At 41.7% G+C, this 23,699-nt stretch overlaps 1 protein-coding gene across 1 annotated transcript in view; it reads right to left on the reverse strand.

Annotated features, from left to right (window-relative positions):
- Nucleotides 1–23,699, reverse strand: part of LOC137781667 (mannosyl-oligosaccharide 1,2-alpha-mannosidase IA) — a 156,602-nt gene that overhangs the window by 11,325 nt on the left and 121,578 nt on the right. Inside the window, exons 5-7 of the mRNA XM_068570567.1 lie at nucleotides 5,323–5,417; nucleotides 1,411–1,534; nucleotides 1,202–1,295 (exon numbers count right to left, since the gene is read on the reverse strand). Coding sequence (XP_068426668.1) covers nucleotides 1,202–1,295; nucleotides 1,411–1,534; nucleotides 5,323–5,417 — 313 coding nt within the window. The remainder of the gene's footprint in view (nucleotides 1–1,201; nucleotides 1,296–1,410; nucleotides 1,535–5,322; nucleotides 5,418–23,699) is intronic.

Raw genomic sequence — 23,699 nt, forward strand, 5'->3', positions numbered from 1 at the left:
GCTAGGAAGGACTCAATAAATATGATCAAATATCAAATAATTCTCAGCTGTATCATTATGGTTTCCATAATACTTTCACACTGGCCAGTATAATGAGGAAACATTTATTAAATTGTGCCATATGTGGTATTAAAAGGTCCCAAGTCTTACATTTAACTGTGTGAACCCTACAGGAAACTCTGTTATTTCATTCACACTGCAGTCTTAAAATATCCCCAAATAAACTCCATTTTCTATATTTTCTCATTCATTTTGGGCTTTTCTGGTTAGTTCGTGGTCCGCATGATCAAGTTACATGATCACTGATGGGAGAACATTTTTAATTATGTAAAACACTTAGTTTTTGAGTGGTAACTGTGAGTCCACGTTTAAACTCATAAAGATGAATATGATATTGCATCGGAGGCGTGCATGCTGCAAGCCTTCCTCCATCCACTCATGCTCTTTGAAAGCACACACACGTTTGCTGACTCCCCCACAAGGTTATCACAGGGCTGCTGTGTTTGTCCTTGACATAGACAAAAGAGGGTGAGGTGGGAAGCCAATATTTATTTTATTTTGTTGCAATACATATATACAGTTTCATTTCTATACAAACTCCCACACAACAATTAGCCTCTGCAATCATGCAGATTACCACCGTTTCAGTCCCAGCGTTGTCTTATGGCATTATTTAAAAAATAAAAAAAACTCCTTTCAGGTAGATCGGAAAGATCCAATTTCCTGAAGTAATTGAATTCATTATAATTTTAATAACCCAGAGCAATGGGAGTATATTGCCATTGCTATGAGCCTGATATTAAAAATGAAAGGAAATAGACGGCTGGGTGGGTGACATAGATGAGCAGCCAGAAGAGCTTTGACACGTGAGGTGACTCAAGGTCTGTCATTGGTATGAAAGCCAACTGAAAGAGTCAAAAACGGGAAATGACATTCAATGAACTCTAAATCGTTTACTCTGATCCCACATTGGGAAAACATGATTATTGTAAGACTTACTAGGTAACAAGACTGACCTTCCCTTAAGGCAGCTCAGAGTGATTTGTTACCAAGGTCATGTAAACCTTTTTTATTCTAATAATAATGCAAGAATGCCATTGACCTTGTCCTTCACTGCAAATTAAACTCTACAACCGAAATGTCCCATAATATTACAACAATCTCCAGAACGAAGGAGCCGTCCACAGCAAACAGTACTTACGTTGGACCCAGTTGCCGCTGACTGGACTGAGGAAGTTGGGGTACAGGCCGTGGGGTTTTTCAATCTTGTTCAGTAGTTTTCTGATGTTCATCACCTGCAAAGACACCAGGGAACAATGGATATCAGAATACTACACTCCCAATCCATGGTCAGACCTCAGTAGAATAGTCAGGCAAAGTAAAACTGGAAATATACTGTAAAAATCAAACCTTCTCTGTGTAGATGGGATTCCTGGAGAGCTCCGTGAGATGAACAAATTCAAGATGGAGAGTCCCGAACTCAGCCAGGATGCTGCTCCCGGCTGAGGCCCAGCCCCAACTCCAACTGGTGCCACTGCAACAATCACCAAACAAGTAGACTAAGTCTCATGGCTGTTACACACCAGCGTCTTCAAGGACCAACACTTTTATACGATTATTGCATATGTGCAATTTAACACAATGAATCATCAGGTAACATGTTTGATCAGTGTCTCTTCACACTGTAGGTGCAGCTGTGTTGGTGTTCATGCCGTCAAACACACAGTAAGCAGACGTATGCTGGTTTTCTCTAAAAGGTGGAGAAAGGGAAACCTGAAGCTACAACATAATGATTAACACGCCTGTAAGTCAAGAGCCCAGCTTACCTTTTATCTGTCATTAGTTTTGTGTGCTTCGTTACATCAACAGTAGGGAGTCCCAGATTTAACAGATTTATCACAACCCTTTTTTTAAATTTTTTGACACCTGAAAAAGGCATGACTTACTTCTTGAAAGCAACAATGTTCACTCATTAAAATATATGTGTTATAGTTACAAATATAATTACAGTATGTCGAGTTAAAAATCTACAGGAGGAGAAGAAAAGTGTAGTTGAAAGGAATATGCAAAAGAAAACTCCAAAACTCCAAAATAGCTTCTCTCATGCTGTGTGTATGACAGCTGCTATGTCCTGATATTTCCAAAAATAAAATAAATGTAATATTTTAGCACCGAAAGTGCATGAATGCAGTCCGGAGATCCAAATGATTTATCTAAATGCAGCACAATCTTCTGAGTTGCTGTCTCACTTGCTACATGTGATGTTCAAGTGAGACATGTTTTACAGGAAGCTCGTGCTTCATATGATCCTCAGCTGCAGTATTACTTGTACCTTCAAAAGTGTTTTTTTCCTAGGTATTACATCGAACAATGTTACGGAAAGCCGCCCATTCAGAGCGCCTCTCTTCTTCTGTCTGTGCTTAATGCATCATAACAGACGGATCTGATTTTTTTTAATTCTCTTTTCAGATGGAAATCAATAAACTAATCTGGTTCATGTCTCCAGAGATGTGTATAATGCATTCCATCCAGAGTGTATCGATCCTTTTCCACATTCAGCTGTTGTCATTTGTGGTTTTCAGGGTTGGACCATGTATCATCTTCCTAAACGCACTCTTATTCAACTTTGTGCAACACCAAGGCTGAAACAATTAGTCAAATAAACCATGAGTATTGTTTAGCAACAATTTAGAAAGTTCCAGCTTCTAAAATGTGAATATTTTGTTCTTTCGTTCACATGAGACCATTCAGTTTTATTTCCTCAAGTCTGTGTGGGTAATATCACTCTGTAAATCTAATTCTCAGTTAAAGTGTGGTCTCTGAGACGGTGCACTACTACATGGCTGTGATTACTTGAGGCAGACTGTACCAGTAGAATGACTTTACATATCCTCCGCTGGAGACATCCGGTAATGAATTGAACTGAATTTGTAAGAAGGGAATACGATGGAGGGAAATACAAAAAAAAAGGTGGGTGGTGTGCGAGTCAAAGAGTTTGACACTCTGATGAATGCATCCATTAAAAGTTTGGGGGCTACATCATTAGTAGCTCTGGCTCGAGTCACATCTGATTCGTCCTTTAAGAAGAATCAATCTGAGAATCAAAGGGGAGGTGCAGATCGTGTGTTTATGTGTGTTGGGAAAGATGAGCGATTAACTTCTTTTCACCTCTTTTGACAAACACACGCTCACACTTGTCCAAAGCTATCAGAAAAATAATGAGGTGTAGAAAGTACAAAAGAAATGCAAAAATGACACATAATATGTTGGGCTAATTGGCAGTTTTCTGTATCTTAACAGAGGTGCTAAAATGATTCAAATGTTTGATGTTGTCTTGCAACACAAACACGTATCAATACAACTGCGATCTTTCACTATGAAGGTTTGCAATGCATACAAAGAAAACTCTAGGAATTATGGATCTGGCCTCTCCTGCCTAGCACCACTGCTGAGGCTACGCTGAGCAGATGGGGTTTCAGAGCTCCACAACCAAATGGCAATCTCTCCATTAGAAATGTAGAACATATAAAAAATAAATCCCGAATTGAGAAGCAGGAACTAGACAATGTGCCGGTAAAAAGACACCGACTTCGATTTGCTTTTCTCCAATCTTTTCAGCAAAAAAAGAGAGATCTAGTGCATGCTTTCATCTTTTGGACATCTGATGTATTGTACCAGCGCAGATGTAATAGACACCTGCAGATGTTTGACAAATCACAATAACACACACACATGCAGAAAAAGACTCATAACACCATGCAATGCACAGGACCCCTTCACTTATATAAGAAAATAATTTCCATATGGAGTCAAAAGCACAGGCTGTGCTGCAGAACTGAACTCCCCTGTGTGCAGACTGCCTGCTTGTGTTCTGTTACACTATGCATATGTTCTTCTCAAGTGACACGTGTGTGTGTGTGTGTGTGTGTGTGTGTGTGTGTGTGTCTGTAGAGTGAATATGCTTGTGTGTGTGTCTGCACAACATGTTGCTCCATGCACCCCACATGACCGCAGTATGGGCAGCCTGGTGCCTCCTGCCCATCTGCAGCACAGGCCCATGTTGGTCATGTAGCAGGAATTAACTGTAGAAAAAGGTAATTAAATTCGCCAGCAGCTGTCCAGCTTGGCTGGCAAGTGGTGGCAGGTGGATGACAGAAGCGCCAGGAAGTATTTTATGAAATAAGATTGAGCAATGAGAGGATACACGGGAAGATTTGAAGAAATCTTCAAAAACAGAGATTCGAAGAAAAAAAAAGGAGTTTGATTTATTGCAATATTTTCACAGGACACTTCATCAAACTGAATCATGAAGTAAACTTGTTCCGCTGGTGTTCGTGCATGTAACAGAGATAAAGTCGGGCTGTGGGTATGTCGGCTAGCGAGGATAATTTGACTGTCACAGTCACTGACACGGTGCTGTTATCGGCATCACTTTGTCAGAATCTTCTTTCTCACTCAAAAAGTGTTAAATCAAAAAACGAGAGGCACAATGCACTTCGGCACTCTTGCTTAAGAGAATCAAACCAAAATCCAAACACGGAGAGATTCACGATCAGAAAACATGAAATATGAAAATAGCTTGATGTCGTGTTGCGTGACCGTGGCATTAACAAGATCGTGCCAGTAAAGATTTTTAGATTAGAAAGGTAATGGTTTGGAACAGATTACAAATTAACACAACTCATTTAAATACAAGCTCATATTATTCATGACCCTCTAATGAGTAACACAGATTAATTCTTATCCAAATATTATGGTCATTGTAAAGCTCAGCCTGCAGCTGCTCTATTGTCAATAAACAGAGACTGTGGGCCTCTGTGGGACATATTCTTTTCATAATTTTCTTTTCTTAATCTCATCTCGTATTTATGCACAGAAAATGTGGTGTGATTTCTCAAAATTCGTGTGGAGCTGCATTTTGTTATGAAGCGACGATGAATCTGCTTTCTTGTTATGATGTTATGAAGTGACGATGAATCTGCTTTCTTCTTTTAGAACATTTCTTCTTTTTCCATCTTATTTTGTTGTAGAGCCTCGGGGCATCATGATACATCAAAATAATCTGAAAGTTAAAGTTCAGTGTTGTGGTTTGTAACTTAACCGAGGATTCAGAAGAAGCTTGAATACACTATTGGCTTATTCCGCAGTTGTTTACATCTCTCACTCCCAACTCGGCTCACGTTTCCTCCATCGAGCCCTGGCTCTGGTCGCTAGGATGAATGTAATGCATGCGCCGATTTATGCCAGCCAGGATAATAACTTGATATCGCCTTTTATCAGGATGGAGGACTTTTGGAGGTGAAGGCTGGTGCTGAGACTCACCTCCCCAGGTTGATGACTCCTCGGGGGATTCCTGTTGGCGTGTTGAAGGCAGGCAGCAGCTTCTCCCCCAGTTCCATGACTTTAGTTTTGTACATCTGGACAGAAATGACAGAAGAAGGCAACCTGGTTAATATACAAACACACACACACACACACATATATATATATATATATATATATATATATATATATATATATATATATATATATATATATATATATATATATATATATATATATATATATATACACACACACATACACATCTGCACACATTTCCGGTCCAAAAGTAATTATGTGAAACGTAAGACCTGCTACAACAGAACTGCAGAAGGATTAAAAGCAATCTCATCGATGCAATCTACATCAGTCCATTTAAAACCGCTCTTCCTCCCCATCTTCATCTCCACTGGGCCAGACTCCCCGAGGCCAAGGCTGAGGCAAAGTTAATGTATCAGCTTATGAGCTGTATTATCAGTCACCAACCCTCCATTAGCCAGTGGAACCAATGTTTGAAAGAAGAATAAAAAGAAAGAAAATGAAGGCAGTTGAGAAAGATATTGAAACACTGACAAAGAAAGAGACGTCTGAGGAGACAAAGGTAGCAGAGGAGAGAGGAAAGGGGGAGATGTGTACGAGAGACAAGAAAGCCCTGGAGACGAGAGAGGGAGAGAGAGAGAGGGAGAGAGAGAGAGAGAGATAGAGTGAGAGAGAGAGAGAGAGAGAGAGAGAGAGAGAGAGAGAGAGACTGAGTGATTGAGAAGAGACAGACATGTTGTACGGAGCGAAAACATAGTCAGGACGAAGGGCAGCCAGAAAGGCGGCTGTGTGGAGTGACTCGGCAGAAATATTGTGGAGGTCGAACAGAAAACACATTGCAATCAGATGGTAGAAACCGCTGGCATTCACTATTGCACTTTACATGTTTTACCATGTAAAGTGCCTTTGAGTACCTTTTAAAGCACTACACAAATACAATGTACGATTAGTATTATTATAATTTCTAATCACCGTGAAAGCAGACTGTAGTAGCAAAGTATGACTGGACATGTATTGTGTATTTATTCATAGTAAGGTATCCTTTGCTGCAGTTTGGGGAAATCATTTTTAAATATCCTCTTTTTCTCAACCCGTCATACCTTGACACACATCTAGTATTTGCATACATTTCAAAAAACCTTTCAAATGTACATTTGACTATTCGAAAGACTAACACTCTTTAACATGCCTATTTCACAGCCAGTAGCAAGCAGCGTCCTCTTTAAACCCACCCATGAGCCTTTGCATGAAACGCTCACGCATGTCATTGGAGTCGAGAGTGAGCACGGTCGGATTTTCACAGCTTTACAAAAACACTGCATCACATACTCTCACTGTCAAGACCAAGGGTTGCAAAATAGTTGCAAAGTAAATAAATCGGATGATTGAATGAGTGAACAAACAAGTTGAATTGACAACTGCGGCTTCCAAAGTGCAGTTTTCTAAAGATATTCTCACGGATGCTGTCAAAAGATGTTTTCTGTTGCACAGGTCGAATATCTACCTGACAAATAAAGCAGCATATTGAACAAGATCTTCCATTACCTCCTGTTCCCTTGAAGCAGTACAGGGCTCGATCAGATTTGTTGCGCCATTTCTTAAATCACTTAATTTACTAAATAGTGCACTATATTTATTTGGGACATGTGTCTACTATTTGTCTCCAAACATAAAAGAACAATGAATCAATAGCTATTAATTAGGTATTGCCTGTGCAGCCAAAGCATTATATGAATCATATTCTGCGCCACAGACCTCCATTATTGTCCAAAAACATATAAAATACAAACGCTAATCAGTGAGCCACATCTTTGCACTGGGTGACATGCTCCTCCATTATCATGCACATGTGTACTGCACACACCTTCCAGCTACCGTAAATAACCACGAGAGCACTCGTTCTCAATAAATGCAGGATTTATTCCCGTCTGAGGAACGTTGAGAGGCGTGTCTGTATACTGCTTTTAATACTTACACCGAGACGTTGCCGACACTTTGTTTCCAAAATCAGCACGTAACAACCAGCCTGCTGGTGCTTGTGTATTTTTGAGTGTATTCATAAGAAAACGTTGTAAATAAAGTTTGAAGTAATTGCAGAGTAACAGTACCTTTAGGTGCAACCCTCTGCTGACACACAGACATGTCAATCATGGGGCTTTCCCCTGTGAATAATACTAGTTAATTTTGTCCGGAAACGAAGAAACAACTGTTTCCATCACAGTGTATGTGCCTTCCTGAATAACAGATTTGAATGTGGGTACTTCCCCCCCACAGGGAAGAGCGCATCGGGGCTGTTTTCTCGGGTTTGTTTGTTCCCTGAGGCGAGAATTGAGAGGTTTTACTGGTAAACAGAAGTGGCAGACCTCGAAATGTTTCTCAAAGTGTTTCTCCACTGGACTCTGACAAAGTTTGCCATGGGAGAGATGCCTGCATGCCTGAAACGAGTCTTCAGCGGTTAAGAGCTGATGGAAAAACCATTTGTGTCCAGCCTCCTTTTCCGCAACTCGACAGGGAATTCCAGCTGAAAGGGAAGAGAGCGACCTGTCGCCTGTCACATCAGATCAATGTTGTTCTTTGCTGACTTCCACCATTCAGCCATCTTATCAGAAGAACCAAAGTAAAAAAAACAACCTATATATATATATATATATATATATATATATATGGTAGATAAAACCAATCTCAAATGTTCTTGATAGCTTTGTATTGTTGGATGGATGGGGAGGCGGTACAAACACACAAAGTGCAATTCGAGTAGCACTTCAGTAATAAAGTTTGCGTGGCGGAGGAGGCTCTTGGTGTGGCACAAGGGAGCATTGGTGTCAGTGAAGACAGATTTATGAACACGGCCCTTAATTTAACTTGTATGCTGCGTACAGTAAATCACAGAGCAGATGCCAGCCAAAGGGGTTTGCTATAATTAATCAAGTAATTCATAAACAGGCAAACAAGAATTAATGAGTGCAATATAATCTGCTGCCCCTGCTTCTTGACGCAAGTGTTTGGGTGCCATATTTCCCAAAAATGTGTTTTTGTGTGTGTGTGTGTGTGTGTGCTGTTTCATTTAAAAGCGCACAATTACACAATTTAAAGTAAATTTCTGCAGTGAAATTTGATATGATGTAAACCCAGCATGTCTGTATGTGTTTGTTTTGAACTACGTGTGCTTTGAAAGTGTGTGTTTGTTTGTGTGTGTGTGTGTGTGTTTGTTTGTGTGTGTGCTCGAGCAGCGGCGCTGGTAGAAAGGACCAATGAGAAGAGATGGGACCAGGCAGAGGGTCATTAGTGCTGTTTCTGATAAAATAGAGAGCCAGGGGACTTGAGAGGGAGTGAACACACAAACACACACATTAGGCCGAGGCTGCTCTGGATTCTGCTAGAATTAACAAGCGACAGTGAGCTACCACCCTGTTTCAATCCCACTACTTTTGGGAAAAAAAACAACTAAACCGTGCACTTTTCCCTAAATATCTAAAACTCACACCACTTTACAATGACACATATTAACAGAAGTGTGTGTATTAACAGAAGTGTGTATATCTCTGTTTTTGGACAACAATAGAGGTCTGTAGCACTGAATAATACTTTGGCTTCAAAGGCAATCCTTAATACTTATTGATGCATTGTGTTTTTTTTGTATTTTTATTAAAAAAATGTATCATAATTATAAATATATACACCTTTTCCCACTTTATCTTTAAAGCTGAATTAGAGCTCAGTGTCTTGCTTCACTACTCCTCATTTATTTTTGGCTTGACAAACAATCTATTATGTCTCACCAGTTTTTCCTTTCATTCCTCACCTCGAGGTCATCCCTGAGTCTCATTGGACAGGTGACGGACACGGAGAATACATAAAGTGGCAATAACTAACTAACTGTGAGACGAGCTGCTGATGGGTTTCAACAGCCAGCTGAGAGCTTCATCAGCTGCACAAATCCGTCATTAGCAGTGGCACTGATTTGATGTAAAAAGGTGGGCTTTAAATGCAAGTACAAAGCCTTATCGTTTGTACCTATCATCACCTCCTCTTCATTCACTTTGCTAAAATGTTTGTCGGAGACAGAGAAAGCAGAAAACCTGATCTGCTGAAGCTGAGAAATGGACGGTAAGCAGCAGTGTCATGGGGAAACATATCCCCAGTGCCAAGACAAATTCCATCTCAGCTTCTGAGGAAGGTTTGTGGTTTCCTTGATCATCTTCTCTATTTCTGAGACCAAAGCACATGAAGAGTGCATGCATAATACTGTCTTTTTACAAGTCCGGTGTAGCAACCAGTTGCCTCTGCAACGTAGAGTTTATTTGAAGTCCCTTCAGGTTCCTTTGCTCCAAAAATAAATCTATAAATAAATCTAAAATCTCAGCGGGTGACATTTGAGAATCTTTGCTGCTGGATAAAATAGGTGTTTTTCTTAAGACGACAGATAAATAATTGCATTTCGCAGCTTATGAACATATTTCTGCAAACTAACCTCTTCTGCCTCCATCACTATCTCAAAACAACATGCAAGTCCACTGTTCTTTTCTCATCGCCTTTTCAGCTTGATCCTTTTATAAATAACTAAAAAGAAGTACGAAGCGCAGAATCCAGCGTCAAATTCCATGTATGTGAGAATGTACACGGCCATTAAAGCTTATTCTGATTCTTAAGTAGCTAAGGACGCAGACAGCTCAGTCAACACCGGAGGAGGAACTTGAGCCCTACTGTTGTCATTTAGAGAGCAATAGAGAGCTTGTGATGACCGCTAATACCTGTGGATGAGACACAGAAAAAGACTCATTTTTTAAATCTGCTGATATTTGTGCCATCACCCTGTGGTGAAAGGCAAAAGATATTAAAGACAACGTCCTAAAAGGGGACGTTTTGAAATGTCCTGTCCACCCAACAATCTTAAAAATATTGACTTTACTTTCACATGAGACAAAGAAAAACAGAAGATCCTCACAACCGAGCAGCTGGGAAATCACTTGAACAACTTGTCGGTAATCCAAATACTCGCAGATAAATTATATTTCATTTAACCTCAATGCTTATTTAGATGTAAAATGGATCTGGTCTCTCGTCGCTCTCATTAAAACATTCAAGTTTTGTTTTCAGCAGCAGCTAAATGTATTTTAGCAACATAAGAAAAAAGATATGGAAACTAAACAAAATACAAAACGTTAAACATGAGCCCTTTTTGGACAGGACTATCACCAGCTGACCTCATGTGATTTAGAAATTACCCTACATCTGTGTTTTGTGCGGCACATTAACACTTAATACAAGAAGTGAAGTCTGTATTTTAGTCAAATGTACTGACATTGTAAATACAATGTATAATGTGAAGGCTCAGCGCAATGTTTATGTGAAAATAATTATGCTAACTATTAATATATATATATATATATATATATTTAATATTTTGTACATTATTATGTTACATAGGACTATTTATGTTCATATACCTCTGCTAAGACCTCTGGCTCCAGTGCAAATGGTCTTCATGCTGTGTAGAGAGAGGAATTTGCATCCTAAATGCTGTCAAAACGTTCACTTATGCCGACGCAGCCTTCATAATTCTCAAACCGGAGAGAGAGAGAGAGAGAGAGAGAGAGAGAGAGAGAGATAGAGAGAGAGAGAGAGAGAGAGAGAGAGAGAGAGACAGAGAGAGAGAGAGAGAGAAAACTCAAATAGAAAAAACCTCCCGAAGAATCTGAAAATGGTGATACAACCCTAAAATCACTGAGATGCCAATTGAAGTTAAATTCCCCTCTCAGAAAAGGTCGTCAGGCGGCAAGATAAAGCAGGGTAAATTAAAAATAATACAGTGTACACTTAAAGTTGATTTCTCCATCCACAGCAGCACATTGCTTTGCTGTTGGTGCTGCTCCCTGTTTTTCCAAACTATCCCTTTAGGTAAGAGATAAAGAGAGATACAAACACATGTGAGAAGAGGCTCTCAAATGAAAATGCTGACCAAAACTTCACCTGAACTTAAACTGTCCACCTGCGGGCGCATGTCTGCACTATGTGGGTGTTTTTTTTGTGCATCGTTATTTCTGAGGAATATTAATTCAAGGTTTCAAGTTTTAAACTCTGCCCACACCCACAAGCACACACATTGATGCTAAAACATGGTTTAACGGTGCTGCTGGCTGAAATATATCTACTATTTAATTCTGCTGAGGCCATAATAGGATGCTCATTTTCTCAGAGCAACAGGAACAAAAAGTCGATTCTTTATAAGCAGCGGCTGCGTCTGGTTTGTTTAGTTTCCCTCTCAGCGGCATCGACCATTATTAGGATTCTTTTCTCTGTATCTTCATGGATGGGCCTGTCGGGAGAACGAGGGGAATATTCAACAGAAACAGATTCAGGTATCTCAATGCTGGGTGTTGTCACCACAGATTGGAAGGAGTATCAAAAGTCTCAGCTTCAATCATCCTCCCCGGTATTTATACCCTTTCAGCCGGATCTGACAAAACTGACAGGAGGACACCTTTTCTTGCACATTGATTTTGTTCTTCATTTCACAAGCTGCTGGTGCGAGCTGAGTGTGAAGCACAAGTCCACAGGTCGCAGCACCCTCACTCGACCACGGTTCAACAAGTCTGTGAACAACATTGTTGCCTTTGAGCAAGCTTTATCCTGCATCCGGAATATTCCGCTCCAGATGACGGCTGTATTGAGCAGCATCACTGGTGCGTGAAATTCATGTTGAATATTCAAAGTCAGGACGGCAAACACTCTCTATTATACAGTAGGTTCTCCTCCATTACTATAAGCAGAAATATGGCGCAAATATAATATAAATGTAATATAAATATAAATATGACATTTTATTCCCTCCATGTCGTTCATTTCTTCGCAGATCAGAATCTTATTCTATTTTATTTCACTAAGCTGTAATTGTGTGCCTGCAACTGGTTTCAAAGTCTCAATCAGCGAAGCTGGCAGAGTGACGTAGATGTCTTGAACACTGACTGCTAACTTGCAGCACGCAGTCCCACGTCAGCCCGCTGTCGGAGACGAAAAGTACTCTGCATAATTTATGCAGCATAGCATCGCCGGAGAGCGAGTAGGCGAACGTGCTAAAGCAGATCCAATAAATTAGACATGAGGACTGCTCGGAAAACAAACGCAGCAGTAAAATGGGAGTATCCACCAAAGCCCAAATGGAAAAACAAACAAGTGGCGGCTGCTCAATCAAGCCCCCGCTGGAAGGAAGCAGCTCTAAATTAGTCCACATTACAGCTATATTGTTAAGCAATGTTCATCAGCTTAAGCGTTCTTCTCTCAAGCACATGACCACCCACTTTCTTTCTACCCCTCCCTTTGACCCACTAAACTGGGCTTATACAAATCATTTCACAGTTTGCCGACTGCTGCTACTGTATAATACAGCAGTCACAGTTACTGTTATTCCTTTCCATCCAATGATGCAATTACAGTGCACGTATACTCTGTGCCTTGTGCTCCAGCTCTCTATCTTACCCAGAGCCTAATTACTGAGAATGAAAACACGCCATTATATCTGCCCTGTGTGTGCAAATGCCAGAAACAAAACCTATTTCCTGCCACACAGGATTATGGATGCTTGTGAAGATGCAGTTGATTGGTTGTCGTACACATAAATGGCCATTATTAGGATGTTTCAACTACAATATAATCTTTTCATATTACAGGGTAGCCACCGAGTGGCACTGTATGCTTCTTTCTTTTTTTCTTTGGGAAATCAGGCTACGCTGTTTTTCATCCGAAGCTGATTGTTTTGTGCAATTTTATCGCAATACCATGCCTGCATGACATGAAAGAAGGAGAGGGGGGAGGAGTTAATCCTACCCATGTTCCACTCTTTAAAAAAATAATAATACAGGGACACTCTATTATAAAATGGTGTTGGATTTGTGGAGCCATGTGGATCAGCCTGTCACAGCAAATCACAGTGAGCCATTGTCATTCTACACACCTTGAGAGATAATACTGTCGGCACACTGGACATCATCAGCTCCCCCTGAGCATCACTCTCTCAAAGCCCCACACAGGAAAAATAAAAGAGATTTCCTGTCACATAACTACACTTGTACACTTGTTTGCATTGACGGATGTCATACAAGATCAACCATCTCCGTATAGCAACAGACCAGACGGACCTAGTGTCCCATCAATAATTCAGCTTGCAATAGGCCTGCTGCCATAACCTCAGTGCCATCATTACTGGGGACGAAGAACAGGAAGAGTCGAGCCTTGGTTGGAGAGCATGTCAGGTCCAGTTCTCATTAGGGCCATGACAGAGTCTCCCAGGCCCGGCGTAGGAGGACAACAGGCACCTCGTGGCCCACTCAGCCAGACAGAAGAACTAAGAGGTACCTTCCTGTGTGGGCACCGGCAGACAATACTCCCAGAGCAACTGCAAGAAATCTGAGAGATCTTGTTAAAGTCTATGAGAGAAAAAAATGCCTGAGACTGTCTGTTACATGCAAATGACTGAGACAGTGTGAGACAGTGTGAGACAGTGTGGGTGATGGATTTAAGTTTTAACACATCATTTTTTTTATATTCTGTCAGCAACTTGCAATCATAAACAAAACCTCAAACTTTGAAGCCTGGCGAGATTCACCCAGATGCTCCACTATTCATTTTACTCCTCAAGACAGAAACTGCACAAAGAAGTAGTGGATTACAAGTTTGTCCTTAGGGAGGTGCTAGAGGGCAGGCCATGCGGTCACTAAACTCTAAATGTGTGACTGGCTTGAGATATCTTCTGTGCATTTTGAAGAAGAGGAAAGCTCATTGCTGTGTCCGAGATGGAAAAGGTTAGTACATTTGCCTCTTAGTCTTTTATTTTGCAGGTCATGAACCAAAGTATTAGGCAAGTTGAAATTTCACCAAAGGATTTCAATCCTTGAGTGGTCAAAGGATCACATGTTTTACAATTCATCCATTAGGAACAGTGACAGTCTGCATAACATTTTGTGCCATTCCATCAAGTAGATGTTTAGATATTGTACAGAATGAGTCAACAACTAGAACTGATGGTGCATGAAAAAGTCAGAAGATCATCAAAGTCAGGAGTTTTTATCCTCTGGAGACTAAAATCACACAGATTACAAGAAAGAGCTGTCATTCTTTACCACAAATAAATACCAAGGTGTGAACAAGTGTACAGAAAAGAAATGTCTCTAAATTCATCCGTACGAAAATATCCACACCAACTCTGGACAATAAATATAATTGCAAATACCTGTTGTTCACTATCCCAAAGAGATAAACATGATCTGTGAGAATAGAGCCAGCGGATTGTACGCGAGTGGTAATGAGATTGGAGGAACACAATGCAGTGAGGGAGGGGCAAAATGCAGAAGATAAAGAAGTCATAGCCACAGTGGGAGAGACAGAGAGAGAGAGCGGGAAGGTGGTTTATGTCTACATCCTCGACTGGGATTACAGGAGGCAAGGCAAAAATGAGCATGATCAGATTTGGGTTATCTGTGTGGCCTTGCATGCTTCTGTGGTTCAGATGGCGATACGAGCAAGTTGTTTTTGGAGTAAAAGAGTGTGAGAGAGAGATAAATGGGGCTTCTTTAAAAGCTCCTGATGGCAGAGCTGGGCTTCAAAGCATCGCCTGCTTCATCAAAGACTCGACTCAGTGGAGGATATGGCCACTGCGATGCCACGCATGTGGGGGAGCGACTGAGTGGGGAAGCCAGAGAGAGAGAGAGAGAGAGAGAGAGAGAGAGAGAGAGAGAGAGAGAGAGAGAGAGAGAGAGAGCGAGAGGGACAGAGAGAGAGAGAGAGAGAGAGAGAGAGAGAGAGAGAGAGAGATGTTTGCTTGAAAATGTGTCTGTTCTCTTCATCTGTAGATTAAGATGCCATATAGCATGCTTTCAGAGATTAGTGTTTAATGGCACAAATCCCTCATTGGGGCTTCTGCTGGATGTGTTTGTGTGGTCAGCGGCGGCTAAGAGGCACAGCCATGCGACGACCAACGGTGCTGAAAAAGAAAGCCAACGTGAAAGTGTAAAGAACTGCAGTTTTCTCAAATGGCCATTTGATGCTGGCTGCCAACAAATAGTCAATCCCAATGCACCTCCACGTTGAAACGCCCAACTTTACAGCAGAACTAAGCATACAATCAAGTTGGGCTTCATTAAGGGGCGTGGCTAGTTTGAGTGACAGGTGGGTGCTAACTCAGATTGCACCCCGCTAGCGACCGGGTCACCTCAGCAGAACAGACAATCCACCTCTTTTTCGGATTAGCTGGAAGTTATGCTGCGTCATCATTGTTACGATGGCGATGGCTGGAGACACCCACTTTGAGCTTCACAGCGGCTCTCCAGAGCCTCTTGTGACATCATGTAGACTATGTCCGCTCAGATGTGTCAGCCAATGCGGCACATGCTGTAGTTTAACTGCAGTGTCTGTGGAGTAAAGTTGCTGCCGTAAATGACAAAAAGTCAGTGTAATCTATCGGCCTTAAAAACGTCTACATAATCATCAAACCTCCATAGAGTCCGTGAAGAAAAGGCAATTCAGCTTAACACAGTGCACAGTCTGCCTAGCGTAGATAACCGCCATTCAGACTAACCAAATGTCCCTGCTTTTCCTAGAAAATTGAAACGAGTAAGACACTCCAAAAACTCAGTTTCATAAGTTCTGCAAATGGGTTGAGAGCAAAGGTTCACTTGTTAAAATGATAGACATGCCGACAATAGACATGCAATGTCATATATTTAAAAAAAAAAAACATTAATAGTTTAATAAAGGAACAAGGACAAACTGGATTCTTCTTAATTAAAAAAGGGGATAAGGCAGAGGCATTACCTCAGTACAAGAAACTATTTGAGATGGTAATTTATACAATTATACTGTAATTTTGTCAATGCATGTTTGATCCGTCTCATACGAGAGTGTGAGTCGTATCAAAAGGTGTCACATTGCTGCAGAGCAAGACGAGTAAGACGGTGTTTTTTGACACATAAATTAAGCTCAGCCTGCACTTCTGCAGACACGACAGTAATGTCAGAAAATGTGGTAGAACAGGACTGATCTGAGAACTGTAAAAATAAAAGGGGGCATGAAGGGGTCGCATTCAGTTTCAGTCTCAGACATTTTGAACTTGAAACTAATACAAAAACAGGCACCAACCACAAATTCTATTAATAAAAGAGCAGTTTTGATGTTCAATCTTTGCGACCTTGTTTTCTTTCCCCCCTTGCTATGCAATGAGAACATGTTTTATGACATTTACCTTGGCCTCCCACATTACACCACGTGCTTTCACATCTGACGTGGATGATGTGATATTGCTGTTAGGGTTTTCCACCACAGCAGAGAAAATTGTGTCCACCCACTACAAGCCTGCTGGTACTTTTCTTTAGTGAATTCAGACACGTGAATTATTGTAAAAATCACATTTTGACAACTAGCCCTTGGTCAACAAGGTGGTTCACTGAGTGCAGGGAACTCAAGACTGTCATTCTGTTACAAGGCCTGAGGTCAAGCGTTCTCAAGTGTCTTTGAGTGGGACAATCTCTATCTGTTGTTCTCGCTTTTGTGCGGGCGATCTTCTGCTCTGAGGAGAAAAATGCCGAATCCCTGCAGGCAAGCGTAGAGAAATACAAAACACTGTGTACGTAAACTCTGGAAAAACACATCAACCAGAGACATGCCTTCAGGCTTTTGTCAGCTTCTGCTTAACAGCACTACACAGAGGCATTAGTGATGACATGCCATTTTGCCAGTGATCTAAAATGCTAGTTGCAGCCCATATCAAAAAATACCCTGAGGATATGTGGCATATGGCATTATATTCCACTCGATCCTCCACGAGCGTTACGGTGCATCCTCTTGATTCTCTCAGCACCGACCTCCATCCGTGAGACTATCATCCTCTCTGAGTCTACCTCGGGGACCTACTTAGATGGCAATGCATTCTCCTCTCCGATTGGCCTGGCAGGCTTCCTGTTGCCGCGTACATGCTGTTGCCATGGTTTTGGCTGGAGCCGCGCTGCAGTTTTCGCTAGCTCCATCTGTCTTGGGTGTCAGCGCGGTGGAAAACGCTGCGATTCCACTCATTTTCTCACCGGGGGGGTGGCATCCATCCTGCTGCCACTCCTCTGTCTCCACACTGGCACACATCAACACAATTCCAGACTCGAGTTCAGACACACTGCTCCGGCAGTAAAGAGGATTTCTGTTTGGGGTTGGACATGCTTCATCAATGTGAAGGCAAAATAATGTTAGGAAAGCTGAACAGATTTGCTTCACTCCTGCCAAAAGACCCAGGTGCAGGATTCAGGCACTGCGAGTGAGAAAAAACAAATAAATACAGTGGAGCTATTCTAAGCCCGAAGAGAAAAGAGGTCACTTGTATGAGCAAAATGTTAAACTGTCTTACATTTCATAACTGCTGCTGCACATTCTGCACTACGCTTTCCTTTCATTCTCAATTCTGTTCCATCACTGAATACTTTCTACGTAATTTTGATCCGAAGAATTAAAAAGTCTGGACATGCAGAGCCTGAACAATTCAAGTTTGACTACATCAGGACAAAGCATGGGTGACAGTCCCGGTAACAAAGGTGCAGAATTGAATGTGTGCCCACTGAAGCAATGCCAGAGCGGAGCCATGCTTGAGGGCATCTGGCTTGTAGCTTTTCCACCTGAGATTAGCACCTGTAATACTGTGGTCACTGGTGCCTCGCCATTTCTCCTGCAACAAGCCAATAATGTTTGGTCAAGGTTTTCCTCGAGGGGGTTGTTGATTTTGCACAAACGCAATTCACATTTTGGACAAACCAAGAGAAACGCAGTCAGGTCACTAACTAGAAAAAAAAAATTGCTCTGAAAAAAAAGAAGACAGCTGCAGGCATGACGAACAACATAAATAAACATGAATCATTCTGACACTCTTCTCCGTAAGAGGAGTGCTTGGAGTTTTGACCTATCACAAGAACAGGGATATCTTTGGGCTGCAGACGCTGGGCTGAACATTCTTAAAAGATGGTGAGTGTGTCTGATATTCCCCAGACTCGTGGATGTGCGAGGCCCCGGGGTCTTCTGAGAGATCTCTGTCCTGCCACAAATGTCACAGCTCATAGATATTGCATGGGTCTCTGCCTTTTGATGCTAATTAAATGTTACTGCTCACCAAGCGCCACGATGAGGAGGGGAAGAAGTGTGAAGATGGATGGAAAAGGGAAATATAAAGAGAAACGTTTGCATGATAGTAAACTATGGTCTGCACAAAAGAACATATGCTCTTTTCATCTTACACTCTTTTGTGAAGTACTTTGTAAAGTCTGCTAAACCACTGATGATATTTCTCTCTTTAATAACAACAAATGAAATGAATGCTCTAATAATGTTGGAGAAGCTTGCAGATGTTGACCCATCAATTGCACTTCTTCTTTGCTTTTATTGGATTCAGCCAGTGCAAGCAGAGGATTGGATTTTTCAAGCAAATACAATACAATGATAACATTTGTTTAAAAGACTTTGCAAATGTCTTTTAAAGAGTGTGGATGCCTACTTCAGTCTTTGTGTTTTGTTTTTGACTGTGTAAACACATCCTTAATTATGAGTCGAGTTTTAGTTGTGATCCTACACAGCTTTATTGGATGCATCAAGTTTTAAAAGCAAGAGGAGAAGGGGGTAGATGCAAGAGCGAATGCAGGAACACTAAATTGCTCAGAGACTCAGATTGTGATGCACTAAATCAATAATCTCTCTGGAGCAGAACACATTTGTCAGCTCGGTCAGATCAAATAAACAACTACGCCTTTTCCTCCTGAAGGTGAGCAGGCTGATCACACAGTGAAAAGACGTTTTAAAAATCAGTGTGAACCGAAGTCTTGGGGCCATGGACAGGGAGAAAACTGACCAACACCACCGTTCACAGGCAGCCCACCGTCTGTGAGCAGCATTACACATTAAGAGGCTGGGTGATGGGGGCTGACCCTGACGGGCAACACTGAGGCCGAACAACACAAGGCGGCCATCAGCTCGCCACTCGGCTGAGAGACAGCTGTCGATCGCATCAGGAGGTCCTCAATCTATGAGCCAGTGGAACAACACGGAGCTGCAAAAAGGGGCCGACTTTAGCCCTCATCAAAGTGTGTGTGGGTGTGTGTTTTGGTTGGATTTGTCACATCTGAGTGAGTGCCGTTATGAGGATCAGTGGTTGGCCCTGCATTGGGAGTCAGCTGTTTAAATGTTATTTACTGACGCGTAGAAAACAATCAGCTTAACGCAGCGCTACATTACCAATTATTTGCCATTCAGTTACAACAGAGCAAATCCTGCACAGAAGAGTGTGACTGTGTTTGTGAAGCTTCACGAGAAAGTGTCAGGGGAATAAATGAAGTGCTCGTTCATGGATATAGATGTGCTTATATTCTTTGAAAAGGACAAGTAGGAGCGCCTGTGAAAGTCACCTCGGTGTGTTTTTTTTTTTTTTGCTTATCTCAGCCAAAGTCAGCAGTGATCAGGAGAGCGCTTCATGCAGAGTGGCGTTCGTTAATGTCTCGGCCCGGTCAGGACGCCCAGGCTCTGTTGAGAGAAGTCACAGGTTCTGTCGCCCGGAATAAGCCAGCCGTCCCCACCGAGGCTGTGAGAGCAGGCTGCTGGTCAGCTTGTATTAATTTCAGAGGACTGCAGAGACTTGCTGTGTCCACAGTCGTGACAATAGCAGAGCCAAGGTATCTCCTGGGAAGGTGTGCTGTCACTCCTGCCACAGCAATGTCCACACAGGAGGCTGAACATTTCCTTTTCCTTTTCTTTCTTTCTTTGCAGCAGCACCTGGCACTGCTACGGCTTATTTCAAACAGCAGTGGCATGAGGGAAGGGCTCACCTGTCTTTGTAGGACTATGTGAGAGAAGAAAAAGCAGGAATGGTAGCTGGCAGCTCCTGTGAGCACCCAGTTTGAGGTGGCAGATGTGTCACATTGTGTGGGCAGCTACCTGCTTGGCAGCTACGAACCGGCTCACCGTGGCTCCATTTGTCACTTGCCTTCTCTTTCTCTCTTTGTTGTTCCCTCTCAGTGAGACTTCTTAGACCTCCGATCCACCAATTTGCCATCGCCTCAAACATCCCAATTAGCAGCCAGCCACTGAAACAGCTTAACTGTTCGCCCAAACTTGAAAAGTCAGAATATAAAAACAACGGAGAGGCCCTTTGACGTTCGGATTCAGTAGTTTTCCGAGAGGAGGACCTGTTTTCACCTGCGGAAGGCAATTAAAGTGGCCTGAGTGTCTGACAGTAACTGGACATGAGTGCACAGCTTCACAATTACAGCTTCATTATATAAAAAGAAAAGCGTTGGTCTCCTTTTCTCATCTTCCTCGTCATCTCACTCTCTCTAATGAATATTACAGACACACTTACTTTCTCATAAATAGGTGGTTGTGAACCGTTCCTGCCTTTTTTTTAATTACCATAAGACAAGGTTACATACCTTGTTGATACATAAATGATATTCATACAATAGTACAACACATTAAATACAAGAACACACCTTGTACAAGTACCTGTAGATTAAACAATTCTGACTTTTGTTGTAGTATTCTTGTATTGTGGAACTTACCTTTAAAAGTGATCTGAACGCGTCCTCTAACACAATAGAGAAAGCTAGAGAAGAACTGAGGGGAGCGGTCAAAAGTTTAAGAAGCAACGGAGAGAGAGAGGTAACTTCTCCGCAATACCTTGAGTGAGTGCCAGACTTCATGTCGGTGCTCCATGAGCAAAATGTGAGGATATGGATGGAGCCAAAACACTGTTTGGCACCAAAAGAAAGCACTTCCCTGCCTCACTATGATGGCGCTCTGCCCAGTCACTGCTAGCCTTTGCCGACTGCAGCCAGCTTCTCCACTTTGAAGCTGCGAGGACATTTTCTCCCCATGAGCGTCTGACAGGCAAATCAAGACATGTTTCCCCCACTGAGTTACAACGCAGGTTAACTTGATCAATGCAATCACAGGGCTGGCGACAAAATCCTTCTTAGATGGGGTTCATTAAGGCCCAAATTAGCATGCGACTTCAAAGGAAAGAGCCCTGATTGAGTCTGATTGATATCATTTTGAGAGCGTTGATTGTGCAGCCACAGCTCTCTCTCTGTCAGTTGGCTGTAAAAACATAAAAAATGTCCTCAGAAAGAGAGAGAGGAAGCCATGACCTGATATGGATGCCTGGAGCTGAGCCGAGGTCACCATGTGTTCATTTCTTGGATGTAATGAAATGTCGTGCTGAAAGAAATAGGTCCAATCTTGGCCCACAAAAAAACAGTTTGGATGATGGGAGAGGAATTGGTGGCAAATGAGCTCAAGGGGAGCAGAAACAGTGGCGGAATTGGTAGCAGAGGATTGACATGTTCACTGAGTAAATGATGTGGAGGAAGCAGGTGAAGCCGGGCAGAACGGCGGTGTTTTTTTTCCGTGGGCTCCTGGGGTGTAATTACAGGATGGAAAGATCATGTCTAAGGGGATGCTCATACGTTTTACTTTTAATTTGAACAGACGCCGTGTGAACGGTTCACAGCCTGGACATGAGGACACCACAGGGGCGAGGGGGTCAATCTGAGAGGACACAAATTAACAGAAAGGATACAAATGTTACACAAATATATATATATATATATATATATATATATATATATATATATATATATATATATATATACACATATAAACTACTATATGATTAGCAGATTAACTGAATATTACATGGCATGTGTTAGTTCCAACTTCTCAAGTGAGGATCGATTGTCTTTGTTTTCATCAATCAAACCTATTTTGAATCTGGACTGTTGGTTGGACAACAACAATTTCAACATCAGCTTGTGTTCTGGGATATTATGATGATATGATGATAATTTATCGATGAATTTAGAAAATAATCAATAGAGTAATCAATAAAGGAAATAATCATTATTTTCAGCCATACTGTACACAAACGAAAGTAATGAATCTATTGTAATCAACAGTGTTGGGTTCGGGAAGGGCTCATTTAACCTCTTTAGATCATAAAAAAAACACAAAGAAAAAAAAAATATCTTTAATAAAGAGTTTACAAATACACTTTGCTTCAGTTTAAGGGGTGGCAGGACAAAACGGTTGGGAAGCACTGCTCAGGACTGCTACAGTCCACCACAGTTCAACACAATGTGGAGTCATTTTAATAATTTCTTAAGGGTTGCAATTCATGAGAACATAAAGAGACGAGATTAAACAAAAGCTCAACTTTATGAAGCATAAATATATTTGATCTGCTGTCCACTCACGACTCCTCCCATTTAACCCTGAGATCCCTTCAGGAAGTCCAGATGCTGAGGAAGGGAAGATTATATTTTCAGTGTAGTAGAAAAAACTACAGATTAGGAAAAAAAGTCCTGGTTCCAAGAACTGAACATGGGTTTTACTCATTTATTGGGATGATAATTATTGTTCTAGACAGTTTTATACAACTCACATTGAGATTCTGCTGACTGTAACCGTCACGGTGAACTAAGGTCACACGCATCTTCTGAAGGAGCTGGCAAGTTTCTTACTTCAAGGGAATAAAAACAAAACAAAGCATGGCATCAAAAACGCTTGAAAAGTCTGATCCCATATGGAGGGTACGGGGGATGAAGTGGATGCATTTTCCTTTGAGATGTCGGACGCTTTTTAAAAAATGTCACAATGCAAAAATAATAAAGAAAAAAGGAAAAAGAAAGTGAAGCGGCCACTGGCAGAGAGGTGTCCCAGAGCATCATGGGTAACACTCAACAGCTGCCGACTTCTTTTATGCAATGTGAAGACATCAACACATATATGCCCCGAATCTCGTCTTCCACTTCCCTTAATCTTGTCTAATGTTCTGCCTTTAGGTTGCCATGGATACAGGTAGAGCAAGCGAGGAAGACAGCGAGGAAGACAAGCGACTGTGAACTCACTTTCACTTCAGCTTTTTTTCATCCCTTTGATCATTAGGTGATTAAAAATTCTAAGACAAGTACAGTAGTTTTGGGAATAGCAGCGACCATTATGATAATTGGGGGCCGAAATCATGCTTTTATTACAGTAATTATGGAAATGTAGACAGTCACAATGGCTACACTGGCAATTATTGTTTTTACTGCAGCTGCAAAAACAAATTGTCCAATTACGGTTTAAAGCAGATGAACTACAGAAATGAATCCTTCTCCCTGCACCTTACTTCATCTCAAACTGAATCGGGTGTCCGCTGTGGGACGATGCCGGCCGCCTACTGATTGAAAATGTCAGCGTGAGACGAGTAGATCCAGCTCCCGTCCCGTCAAACACCACTTCCTGTTTAGTGAATTCATCATTTCCATCTTAATGGGAACATTTGACTG

This window comes from Clinocottus analis, unplaced genomic scaffold (assembly GCF_023055335.1).
Source record: "Clinocottus analis isolate CAN_PGR_092001 unplaced genomic scaffold, fCliAna1.0.p SCAF_9, whole genome shotgun sequence".
Lineage (NCBI taxonomy): Eukaryota > Metazoa > Chordata > Actinopteri > Perciformes > Cottidae > Clinocottus > Clinocottus analis.